The sequence below is a fragment of the Dipodomys spectabilis genome, unplaced genomic scaffold (assembly GCF_019054845.1).
Source record: "Dipodomys spectabilis isolate Male_0828 unplaced genomic scaffold, ASM1905484v1 ptg000054l, whole genome shotgun sequence".
In the NCBI taxonomy this organism is placed as follows: Eukaryota; Metazoa; Chordata; class Mammalia; order Rodentia; family Heteromyidae; genus Dipodomys; species Dipodomys spectabilis.
Genome location: NW_024870731.1, coordinates 43,670,162 through 43,682,921, shown reverse-complemented (window position 1 = coordinate 43,682,921; position 12,760 = coordinate 43,670,162). Strand labels below are relative to the sequence as shown.

The 12,760-nt window shown below is 67.5% G+C and overlaps 1 protein-coding gene across 1 annotated transcript in view; it reads right to left on the bottom strand.

The window, feature by feature from the left end:
• Nucleotides 1-6,813, bottom strand: part of Wnt7a (Wnt family member 7A) — a 51,381-nt gene extending 44,568 nt beyond the window's left edge. Inside the window, exons 1-2 of the mRNA XM_042680181.1 lie at nucleotides 6,743-6,813; nucleotides 4,920-5,146 (exon numbers count right to left, since the gene is read on the bottom strand). Coding sequence (XP_042536115.1) covers nucleotides 4,920-5,146; nucleotides 6,743-6,813 — 298 coding nt within the window. The remainder of the gene's footprint in view (nucleotides 1-4,919; nucleotides 5,147-6,742) is intronic.
• Nucleotides 6,814-12,760: the final 5,947 nt, after the last annotated feature.

The window sequence follows — 12,760 nt, the reverse complement described above, 5'->3', positions numbered from 1 at the left end:
GCCCCTCACAGGCCAGGAGAGTGGTGGGCACTCAGCCCGGTTCCTGACCTGGGCACCCCGGGTTTGAGAGCGGCGGGTGCTCGGCCCAGTCCCTGACCTGGGCACCCCAGGTTTGAGAGCGGCGGGTACTCAGCCCAGTCCCTGACCTGGGCCCCCCGGTCTGCATGCTGTATGCCATGAGCAGCACAGCTAGCTAGCAGCACCAAACGGAAACAATGAAAAACGATGAAGGTGAAGCTTACTTTGGGGAGATCTATCTCTCTGATAACCATGAACCAGTCAGCGAAGGAGACCCCCAGATGCTGGACGTAGAGCAGGGTGAGGAGGCTCAGGGTGGAGGACCGCCCCCATCCACGCCCTCGCCGTTTGGGTGGGAGTCTACAGGGCGCTCAGGGCGTTGCTTAAGGACAGGACGGCGTGGACCGCAGCTCTGCTTAAGGCACCGCCGGCGCCAGTGCCCCGGGCCCCTGCCCACTTCCACCCCCGCACAGGGACACGAGACGGGCCAGCACTGCCGAGACCCCAGAGCCACCCCAGACCCCAGCCCTCAGACAGAGAGGAGGCCACACCGCACGCACACACACACACCATACACCACACACACACACAACACACACACACACACCCCATACCACCATCCCACGCCACACACACCACACACACACACACCATACCACCATCCCACGCCACACACACCACACACACACACACCACACACATCACACCACACACGCCACACACTCACCATACTACACACATACTATGCCACCAGCCCACGCCACACACACACACACACACACCACACATACGCCACACACACGCCACACACACACAACACACACACCACACACACACACACCACACACCATGCCACACACACCACACACACACCATACACACACACCATACACCACACACACACACCACACACACACCACACACACACCATACCACCATCCCACGCCACACACACCACACACACACACCACACACACCACCACACACGCCACACACTCACCATACTACACACATACTATGCCACCATCCCATGCCACACACACACACACCACACACACGCCACACACACGCCACACACACCACACACACACCCCCCGCACACACCACACACACGCCACACACTCACCACACACACACACCACACACCACACACACACACCACACACACATGCTCACCATACCATACCCCCCACGCCACACACACCACACACACACACACCACACACATCACACCACACACGCCACACACTCACCATACTACACACATACTATGCCACCATCCCACGCCACACACACACACACCACACACACGCCACACACACGCCACACACACGCCACACACATGCCACACACACACACCACACACACCATGCCACACACACCACACACACACCACACACATTCACCACACACACACACGCCACACACTCACCACACACACACACCACACACCACACACACACACCACACACACATGCTCACCATACCATACCCCCCATGCCCCACATACCACACACACACACCACACCACACACACCATACCACACCCCCCATGCCACACACACCACACACACATCACACATACCATGCCACACACACCACACACACACCACACCACACACACCACACACACTCACCACACACACTCACCACACCACACACCATACCACACCCCCACAGCACACACACACACACACACACACACACCCTCCCCACGCCACGCGCACAGTCGGCAGCATCTCACGTCACATGCAGTCGGCAGCATCTCGCAGGTAAGACCTGTGGTCGCTGAGGGTCCCCGCTCTGCCTCCTACAGACCCTGCCCACCACCTCGGCAGCGCGGTGGCCCTCTGTGGCCCCTCTGCTGGGACGGTGCTCACTGGGCAGGGAGCTTACCTCTGCCCTTGAGACACAGCTCCCGGGCGGCCGCCAGAATCCAGCCGCGTCTCCACCACAGGCTCGCACCTGAGCACCCCGTGCCTCTCCACCGCACCCGGTCCTGGGCCGTGCTGCTCCCTGGCCGCTTGCAGTGGGGCCCGAGCCGTGGCCCTCACCCGGCCTGGCACCGCAGGACGGAGAAGGGCTTAAACCGGTCACTCAGGTGGGCCTAGTTCCCGGTGACCAGTGTCTTTAAAAAGAGGAGACACCAGAGGGGCACAGGCCAAGCAAAGAGCGGCGAGGACCGAGCCCCGCCAGCCACGCCGGGCAGGGAGAGCGCGGCGCCCAGGACAGCGGCCCCCGCCGCCTGTGCCTCAGCCTCGGGCGAGGCTCAGGGCCGCAGCGATCTTCACAGCCGAGCAGATGCGGGGCAGTCCCTCTCCCCGGAGGGCAGGGTGCGGGAAAGGGCCAGCTGGGAAGTGAGCCTGGGGACCGGCGCGCAGTGCTGGGAGAAGCCCCAGCCCTTCCTACAGGACGGGAGACCCGAGGGCTCGCCTGGCACTGCGCAGGCTGCAGGGCGGCTCCCGGTGGAGCCCCGGGCCTCAGAGCAGCACAGCCTGCGGCCCAGCCACCCTGGGGTTTGTAATTCCCTCTTTTTCCTGAGTCAGTTGTGTCCACGGGGCCCCTGGCCCCTCAGATCTCTGCAGGACAGAGGCAGGCGGGCCCCAGGTGGAGTAGAGGGGAGGGGCGCTGGGAGGGTGGGAGACTGTGGACCTAGCATTGGAAACACTCGGTTGGGGCTAGCTGCCCACCCCACTTCCCCGTCCTCTTCTCCACGGATCGCCCGCCAGTCTCACCGCTGCTCTAAAGAAAGGTCTTCATTTCCCAGCTTCCTCCCAAGCCAGGTGTGGCCATGCGACTAAGTTCTGACCAATGGGGTGTAAGCAGGGGTGTGGGGCGGGGGCACCCTTGTCCTACTGGGGAGAGGCGGGGAGGTGGGGGCGTAGGCAGCTGGCCTCCGCTGGTCAGCCTCCCTCCACCCCAGCACTCCCCTTCTGAAGTAGACCTCCGCAGCTTCTGCCCCAGCCACCGTCACCCCCTGCCTGAACTGCCCAGGCCCACCCCTGGTCCCACCTCCGCCCCGAAGTTTACTCTCCTCCCAGCAGTCAGGGCCTCCCAGGGCCCTGCCTGACACGAAGGGAAAGCAAGCCTCACAAGTGCCATCAGGCCAACTCATCTCTCCACGGGATGCCAGCTAGACGGGCTCCGTGGCTCCTCAGACTTCTCACACAGCGCTGCCCCAGGGCGCCCACACTGCCGCGCCTCTGCCTGGCACGCTCCTGCCCACAGGCTTGTGCAAGGCTCCCGCACAGACCGGGGGCCGTCGGGTCACACACGCGCACCGAGCCCCCTCCCCGCCACGGCAGGCACTCAGTCCAGGTTAGTAAAAGCATGAGTCATTCTGCGTCCACCTTCCCATGGGTCTGCCAGAACGCTGGTTCGGCTGAAGCACACCAGTCACTTCTGTGTCTCTCGCACGGTTCGGCCACTCGTTGGCCGTCATGCCCGTGCTCTGCGTCCCCAAGAGCCAATGACGGAGGCTTGGTAGGTGGCCCCCCGTGCCTGGCCCTGGCCCCTACTCCCTCCTGGGGTACCAGGCATCCTCATCCCAGTCTCTTCTGACTAGAATCCCCGTCTGCCTCCGCCTGCCTTCACCTGCTGGCGCGCGTCGGGGCCAGGCCCTGCTCCCCCTGGAAGACACCGGTGCCACGCACTGCGGACAGCGGAGCTCCTCCATCCTGGTCCCTGCTCTCCCTCCTGCCGCAGCCCTGCAGGTGCACACACAGCGCGGCGGGGACTGCCCTGGCCTGAGCTGAGCCCTGTCCCGAGGCCCTGCCGATCTTTTCCTTCTCTCTCTCTCTCTCTCTTCTTTTTTTTGGGGGCAGTACTGGGCCTTGAACTCAGGCCCCTGTGCTCTTGCATTGCTTTCTTATGGTTGGTGCTCTATCACTTGAGCCATGCCTTCCAATTGGAAATAGAGTCTCACAAGACTTCTGCCCAGACTGGCTTTGAACTTTGACCCTCCGGGGCTCAGCCTCCTGGGCAGCTGGGCATGGGTGTGAGCCACTGGTGCCCAGCCCCGCCACTCACTTTGGCTGACTGTGAGCAGCTCCCCGCAAATTCCCTCATCTGTAGCATTTCACTTGCAAAGAAAGCACCTAAGTTTCAGGTAATGCCAGAGTGCCAGCGGGGTGGGGGCGGCAGGCATGGAGGTTTGGGCAGGTCACGGCAGGTCACGGCAGACGCGGCTCTCCACACCGGAGGCTGCGGCCTCGGTGGAGACAGTCGGCCCCCGCCCTCTGGGCCGCACGGACGCAGCACCTGCGGATCTGGTGACGGTGCAGACCCGTGCTGGCCTTCCCGAGGTGACCCCGGAGCACCCCGCTGAGTCCCGGGCTGGCTGGGACTGGAAACACTAGCTGATGGAAAGCCCCCAGGACCGACCTTCCAGCCACGGGCCTGGCGGGGACCTGCGCACTGGGCGGAGCCACCACACAGGAAAGGAGCTAAGGGTCTCCAAGGCAGAAGCTCACAGGGACTGGGCGGGCCTTGTCGTGGGATTGCTCAAGCTAGGTAGCGGTCGGGAGCTGCGTTCTCAGCGCCAGCCATTACAATCATGTGACATGCACTCAGTGATCAGCATATCTGCCAATTATTCCGAAAGCTGTCGGCACTCCATACGTAGTTTTGGCAGAAGAGCTCATCTTTACGTTTGGGCTTCGGTGTGAAACATCCGTGTTACCTCAGACAGTGGGTGGCGCTCGGGCCACTGGTTGCCAGTTTGTAGCTTGGCCCATCAACCCTCAAGGTGCTAGGGCTACCCACCAGAGCGCTGGCCCTCACCAGGGGACCCCGGAAGCAGCCAGCACGGGCAGGTGAGGGGGGCTCTATGGGTCCCTGAGTCCTTCTGTTCTCCCTGTAGCCCTGGAGACCCTACTTGGAGAGTCTGGGTGAGCACGTACCCACTTTGAGCTCCTTCCCGAAGACGGTGCGCTCCCCCAGTGCCGAGCAGTTCCAGCGGCCATTGCGGAACTGAAACTGACACTCCTCGAGGCCCATTTGTGAGCCTTCTCCGATGACGATGATGGCGTCGGGCCGGCTCTGGCAGATCGCCCGCTGTCTGGGAGCTAGGCCCGGGATCTTGTTACAGATGATGCTTGCGCCCAGAGCCACCACCGAGGAGAAGCCACTGGAGGGGGACACAGAGACAGAGGTTGAGACCTGCAGGAAAGCCCTCGCCTGGCAGGTGCGAGAGCTGGCAGAACGGCATCTACTGAAACCATCCACCACGCGGCCAGAGGGCCGGCAGCAACGAGGGGCTGCCCAGAGCCTGGAAGTGGACGCATTTGGGGGCTGGCCCACACAACACCTGTCCGGCGGCTGGGATGGAGCGGCGGCAGCAGCAGCCATCCACACATCCAGCGGGACATGGCCGCACAGCATCGGCCGCTACCTGCCCACCTCCCTTCTGACGGTGCTGTGCCAGAGAAGGGGGTCCCAGGCCCTTCTCAGGACGAAGATTAGGCAATCCCCACCCAGGTGGCTGCGGAAGGAACTGTGGAGACCTGGAATGACAGGCCTTGGCTTTGCAGGTGCCTGGCACGCAGATGCCTGGCACACCAGCGTGGAATGAATCCTCGGGGACCTGGTGGTTACCAGGGGTGAGTGCAGGAGTCTTCTTGGCTACCCACATGCACTCAGAGCACCCCCCCAGACCCCCCCCCCAGGGACGGTACAGCCCTCTCTAGGGACCTGGGGCTCTCCCCGCACGTCCACAGGACGAGGAGGCCGAGCCCCGGGCCTGCCAGGGTCTCTCCGCAGCCTCCCTGGGCCCCAGAGGGCGGCCTAGGGGCCAGGGGTCGCCGGCACCGGCCGTCCCCTCCTGGGGGGGCGGTGCGGTCGCACAGCGATGGCGGGCGCAGGGCTGTTGTGTTCTGCGGTTTTCCATTCTCGCCCCTCGCCGTGTCTCCACCCATTTGTAATTAAAAAGGAGATGGAGCCGCCGCTTCCTGGATGCCGCGCGGCGGCGGCGGCGGCGCAGCGCGCCCGGGGTTCGGCCGAGCCGATGAAGCCGGGGAGAAGCAGAGCCACCCGGCCCGCGAATCAATAGCACCGGGGGGCGCCTCCGGCCCGCCGGCCGGGGCCCGGCCGCGAGCCCCGCCGGGGCGGCCCGGGGCGCAGCCGCATGGCACAAAGGACCCGCGCCGCCCCCCCCCAGCGGCGGGGGCGGGGTCAGGGGTCACAGGGGCAGGTGAGCCCGGGGACCCCCGCCCCAGCGCCCCGGTCCCCTCGCAGCCCCCAGCCCGCCCTCCCCGGCACAAAGGCAGAGCGGCCGTGCATGCGCTGCGCGCGCCGCCCCGGAGCCACCTGCTTCCCCTGGCCGGTCGCGGGCGGCCCGGCCCGGCTCCCAGCGCCGCGCCCGCCCCGGCCCGGGCGCTCTGTCGGGGTCCGGCTGTGGCCCCGGCCCCGGCGCCCTGAGGGTCCCCAGGAGCCGGGCGGTGCCGGGCGCTGAGCCGCTGCTCGCGCCGCCGAGCGCCCGGGTGCCGGGGGCACCGACCCGCCCGGGCCCGCCCGGCGCCCGGCTCCGCGAGCGTCCGTGCTCCCGCCGGCCGCGGGCCCCGCAAGAGTCCGCCCCCGCCCCGGGCCCCCCGTGCCCGGGGCTCCCAGACCCGGGCGTCCCGGGGCGGCCCCGGCGCTGCGCGGGGCAGAGGCGCGGTGTGAGCGGGCGGCACGCCTCCCTGCGGCCGGGCGCTGGGCGCGGGGGCGCGGGGGGCGCGGCCCTTACCCGATGCGGAGGTAGACCATGCCCAGGCCGAGGAAGAGGTGGCCCAGGCAGCGCCGCGCCTTCCGGGACATCGTCCCCGCCGCTCGCCGCGGGGGCCGCGGGCCGGGCTGCGCTGGTCCCGCGGGCGGCACCGGCGGGGCGATCCGCATAGCCCGCCGGGGGGCGCGGCCGCAGCGTCCCGGGTCCGCCGTGCGCGGTGGCGCCGGGCGCCGGAGCCTCGCCTGGAGCGCGGGAGCCGCGGGGTGCGGAGGGGCGCGGGCGACGACGGGCTGCGCGCGAGCGGCCGCCGCGAGTGTTCGAGGCGCGGGGACTGAGGGCGCCGCCGCCCCTCCCCGCCCCGTGCTCCCCGCCCCTCCCCGCCCGCCTCCCCGAGCGCCGCCCCGCGCCCAGCGCCTGCGGGACGCGGCCGCGGGCCCCAGGCGCGCTCCCGCCGGGCTCCGGGGCGCGGGGCGGGGAGGGGAGCGGGGCTCCCGCCGCCCCCCACCTGTCGCGGGCTCGCAGACTAGGGCGAGCAGGTGCCGCGGCCGCGCGCTCGACGGAGAGGGCCGGGCCCGCCGGAGCCGCCCGCAGCGGGTGCCGAGAAGGGCGCCGGGTCCCCGCCCGCCGGGAGCCGCGCGGGGCGGAGCGGACGGAGCGCGCGGGGCCCGGGCGCAGCCGCTCCCCGCCCGCCCGGGCGCCCGCGTCCTCGGCCTCCTCGGGGTCGCCTCCTCGGGGCTCCCCGGTCCGCGGGCGTCGGACCCGGGCTGGAGCCGGGCCGGTGGCCGCGGACGGAGCCGTCCGGGCGGGCCGGGTGCGGGTGGCGGCTCCGGGCTCGGCCGACCCCTGGCGGGCGCGGCGAACAGCGCAGCCGGGTCCCGCTCGGGACGCGGTGAGCGGGCGCCGCCGACCCAGCCCCGGGCGCCGGGCACCGCGGCCAGCGGTCCGGCCTTCCGCCGAAGGAGCGGAGGCTCCAGCGGCGGCCGAGGCAGTTTCCTAAGGCCCCGGGCCAGGGCTCGGCGGAGCCGCGCTGGGAACCAGGGGCCCCAGGTCAGGCCGCCCTCCTCCGCCCCAGCCCAGGGCGCCCGGTCCTCGCGGGCGTCTAAACCCCGCGCATGCGGCTCCCCGCAGCCGCGCTCACCAGAGGCGGGGCGCGGGCGCGCGGCCCTGGAGCCCCCGCCTGGACCCGGCTCGGGCCAGAGGCGGCGGCTGGGCCGGCGGGGCCCCACGGCGCGGGCCTGGGCCGCCTTCCGGAGCGCGCCAGCGGGAGCAGCGAGGGTTGTGGGCCCCGGGAGGGTGCGGGCCGGGCCGCAGAGAGGCCCGTGGGGGGACGCGGACCCCGGAGGCTGCGCGGCCAGGTCCACCCTCACGGGGAGCTTTGGGACCCAGGACAGGGCGTGGTTGTGGCGTTCTCGGGGCTGATTCCGGGCCTTCGCCCCTTGAGAAACCCTCGAGTTTGTCCTCGGATCCGGAGCCGCTGGGGGACTCGGTGGATGCACGGCTGAAAGCCAGCCCGGGCCGCCCTCCGCTCGCGGGCGCAGGGACGCTGGGGAGGCCCCCGACGGGCACGCGCCCCGTGCCCAGAGCGGACAGGCGTGGGCCGGGGTCCGAGCCTCTGCACACAGCCCTGGGACCTTCCGGGTCTAGACTGTTGCAGCTGCTCCGAGCTCGGACCCGGGTCCTCGGGAGCTGCGCGTGCCCGGCCTGCTGAGCCCCTGGGGGCGCCGGCCCCGGGTGGGCCCGGGGGGGAGGCCTTCCGCGGCCTCACCGCCTGCCGCGTTCTCCCCCAGACCTCACTGGAGCAGAGCATGCTCCCCACGGCGCCCCAGGGCGGCTGGAGCCCAGTGCCCCCGGCGCCCCGTGCCCCGTGCCCCCAGAGCCCAGTGCCCCGGAGCCCCGTGCCCCCAGAGCCCAGTGCCCCCAGCACCCCGTGCCCCGGCGCCCTGTGCCCTCAGAGCCTCATGCCCCTGGTGCCCCGTGTCCCCGGCACCCCGTGCCCAAACGCCCCGTGCCCCCGTGCCCCGGGACGTTCTCAGTGCGTCCTCAGGTGGCTTCCTGCACTGACTCAGCCCAGCTTTGCCTCATAGATAGATCTGCTGCTGCCCGTGGAGAGCTTGCTCGCACTGCCATGCAGCCTCCCCAGGGCCCTCGCCGGCCCGGGCACCTGTCACTGGTGATGGTTGGCAGACACATCAGTCACCCCACGAATCTCATTTCTCTACACGTGCGTTTTCCACTCTAGCAAGTGGAGATGTTGAGAGGCAGGAATCCCGCACGCCAGAGCGGGCCTTGCCATGGCCCCCATACCCACGGCTGTCTTCTTACCCCCATCCTCCCAGCAGGGCATCGGGCAGAACTCCCTGAGCAGACGGCCTGGGCCTTCTCAGGGCGGCTTGGGGACCGGCAATGCTGGCTGCCCGCCCCCCTGCCGGGCCATCAGCCTGCTGCCTGCCTGAGGGCAGAGCGCATGGGCCAGAAAGGGAGCTGAGATAGACAGGCACGAGTGTCCAAGACGCAGCCGGGTAGAGCCAGGTAGAACTGGCCGAAGGCACCACCAAGTGGACAGAGCTTGAGTTCTGGCTAGTTTCTCGCTGTGTGGCCTTCGGGATGCAAGGAAGTTCCTCAGCCTCCGCTTTCTCACTCTGGAGGGGGCTGAGAGAGGGCCCAGCATGCGTCACACAGCCACCTCGGCCTTGGGATGGGTGGGTGGGTGGGGGCCAGAGGGAATCCGGAGATCATCTCTGCAGTCTCCAGCCGCTCTGTGGATCGCAGGCCCCTCCCCAGCCCTCCGCCCCCCGCCCCCCGCCTCCCGCACATAGCCATGGTCCCTGCTGGAGCCAGGTCCCCCCCAAAGACCCCATGTCCTCTCTGCCGCCCCACGGCATGGCGGCCAGGTCCCCCCCAAAGACCCCACTCCTCCTTGCCACTCCATGGCATGGCGGACAGCATGGCCTGCCCGCGAGCAGGGAGAGCTGGGGCTAGGGCACAGAGCAGAGCGGAAGGGAAGTGGGGCGGTGAAGGAAGCGCAGACCCTCTGTGTCTGTGTCTTGATCGTTTCCGCCCAGCGGTGTCAGTGCTGAGTCTGTGTCTTCCCCAAAGGGCTGCCGGGCCTCGGTTTCCACACAGGCGCACTCAAGGTTCCAATAGTGAGACTTGAAACACAATCACCGGGGTCCAGCCATGCCTGGATCTGGGGGCCATCTTTATGATCAAGCCCGCCCTTGCTGTGACTCTAGATCCTGTGTGCATTTGTGTGCGTGGCTGAGAGGTGGAGGTGGACCCCACTTCTATGCGCTGGAGTTCTGGGGGGGGCAGTACGGATGGTTTGTAAACAACACACACGGGTGCTGTGCGCCTGGAGGGAGGGGTACTGACCCATCGCGATGTGGCTCTGTGGCTGGCTGGCATTGGGGGAACTTCCTGGACCCCAGGTTCGGTGCAGCCCACCTCGGGGGACCTGGCCGCCTGTACCTCTGGCGTGTGCGCAGGCCCAGGCGATTCCCACGGCCTTGCGCAGAGCCGACGCTGTTCCCCGGGGCTGGCAGAGGCGGCAGGCCACCCAGCAGACCTGGGGCTGGTTCTGGAATCCTGGCAGGCACTTTCACCCCCCTGCCCTCCATGCCCCACCAAAACCAAGTGTCAGCTGCCCGTGTGCCCTGGCGAGTCTCGGCCTCATCCCCTCCGTGAGCCTCCTGGGTGCCCGCAGCAGGGCGTTCACACGGGCACAGTGGCAGCCCTTGCTCTCTGTGCCCTGTGCCCGTGTGAGGGACTGGGCACCAGGCCACCCTGGGGTGCGCAGCCACAGAGAGGTCACCTCACTGAGCACTTGCCCAGGGCGCTTTTAAGCTCCTGAGCACTGCTGGCCGCTCTTCACCCCCGGCCACCCCAGGAGGGTGCTTATCACAGTCCCGCCCCAGGCCTTCCTCAGGATAGTCCCTGCCCCTCTGATTCATTTTGTGGGCTAGGTCCTTCCACTCAGGCCTGGAACATCTCCCTCCGCTCCACACTCCTGGGCCAGGCCCACGACCCCAGCCACGTAGCTTCCCCTGACCTTCCCCTCCCCCCCCCACCCCCCCCCCCCCCCCCGCCCCATCCCTGGGCGTGGCATTCAGACAGGGCTCAGGAGGAAGCCGCAGCTGACAGCTCTGGGGAAAGTGCGTGGTGGCTCCCAGCACCCACTCGGCCCACCACACCCGTGCGGGCAGTGGGCTGGCTTCTGCCTCCATGCAGGCGTGGCTGGCCCTCCCATACACATCCCCTGGGAGCTTTCTGGAAGGTTGACCCCTGAACCCTAATTTCATGGAGGTGGCTTTTCTCCAGAGGTGTCCAGGGCTGCAGAGGGGAAGTGCACGGCCCTGGGTGACGACGCGCAGGGAGTCCACCCTGGCCCTCAGCGCCCCTGCTTTCAAATACAGAGAAAAGAAGAGCTGCGTGCCCGCCGCGGCGACAGTCCACGCTGGGGTCTGGGTCCCGCTGCAGACAGCCCCACGGGATGGACGCCACGCCCAGGCTTCCTCCAGCTTCCAAGAGAATGGAAGACGCAGTCCAGTGTGGAGCATGGCACGGCCCAGGCTCCTGTGGATCTGCTGTTAGTCCTGATGAGCCTCAGAGCAGCTGCAGCCTCGCGGAGCCTCAGTCTGCTCATCTGTGAGGGGCACAGACCCGACCTCACAGGGCTTCTGTTGGGATTAAGTGCTCAGCGAGTGCTCCCGTCGTCAGCGGGGGCAGGCCTCTGTGGCATCAGGGAATACAGAACACAAGCCGCTCTGTGCCCAGGCCGTGGTTGGCACTTCAAAACACTGTCTAAAATGAATAGCTGTTGTCGTCGTGGTGGTGGACAAAGGTATGGTGAGGAGGATGAAGTTCCAATGCAGACAGTGTCTTTCTCTCGTTGATGTGAAAACTGTATTTCCCAACATCCTTTGCAGGTAGGAATGGCCAGGACTGTGTTCCCTCCAGTGAGAAGTCGGGGGGGGGGTCCCCCCCGCTGGGCTCTAGCTGCTCTCTTCCCTCCTCCCTTGGCTCTCTTGTCTTGGTAGCTGACCTGCAAAGAGTAGAGCCTGGAAACAGGAGAGCACTGGGCTGCTTGGTTGAGCCCAGATCAGCGCTCACACCTGAGCCTGGCCGGTGCCCGGAAGCCCTCGGTGCACACTGCAGGTCAGAGGCCAGAGGTTCCTAAAGGCAACTGGGGGCATGGGGGGGGGGGGCAGGGAGGAGGTCCTGCACGACACAATGCAAATGCAGACAACGCCCCTGTCGGCACCCAGGAAGCCGCCCAGCCTAGAATTCTCCAGGACTGGTTTGTGGACTGCAGGAAATGTTCCGTGTTTCCACGTTATCACCCAGACGTGGAAAGCGCTCCCTTTTATTTTCCTCGCTGGGCAGTGCGCTGGGCAGCAGCCCGCCAGGGCCCGCCCTCTGCGCCATCTCTGGTCCAGGCAGCTGACAGAGGCTAGGGCAAGGAAGCCTGGGCTTCCACGTCCCTCCCCAGGGCTATTTCCCCTGCCGGCCTCAGGAGCTGCCCCTCCCTCCTCTCCCTGCCTCCTCCTTCCGGGGTCCATCCCCTCCCCACTTCTCTCAGGGCTGTTTCCATTTGGAAGCGTGTAGCCGCTTGGAGATACCAGGGGGCCCCTGAGTCCCGGCCACTGGCCACCGGCCCGGCCGCTGGGACGTTAGAAAGCCCCTGGGAGTTGTACAAGTAGCCTGGGAGCAGCTCCCAATATCCACTTCCTCTCCAGCGTCTCAGTGCCACTGTCCAGGGGAGCGTGGTGCCGGGAGAGGCCGGCACTGCTCCCGCTCCTTCCTGTCCCTGGGTGCTTTGGGCACCCAGGCCAAGGCGGGCAGTGCTCCCTTCTCTTCTCCAGATGGGATTTTCTTAAGGAAGAGGCAGGGTACAGTCGCAAGTCCCAAGCCAGTGGGGGATAAACCCAGTGTGTTGACAGGACGCGCTGGCGGCCGCCAGGGAGGGTCAGGAGCTCAGCAGACTCAGGCGAATGGCCGCCTCCTGGTGGTGGGAGGTGATCGGCAGCACTCTGCTTCGCC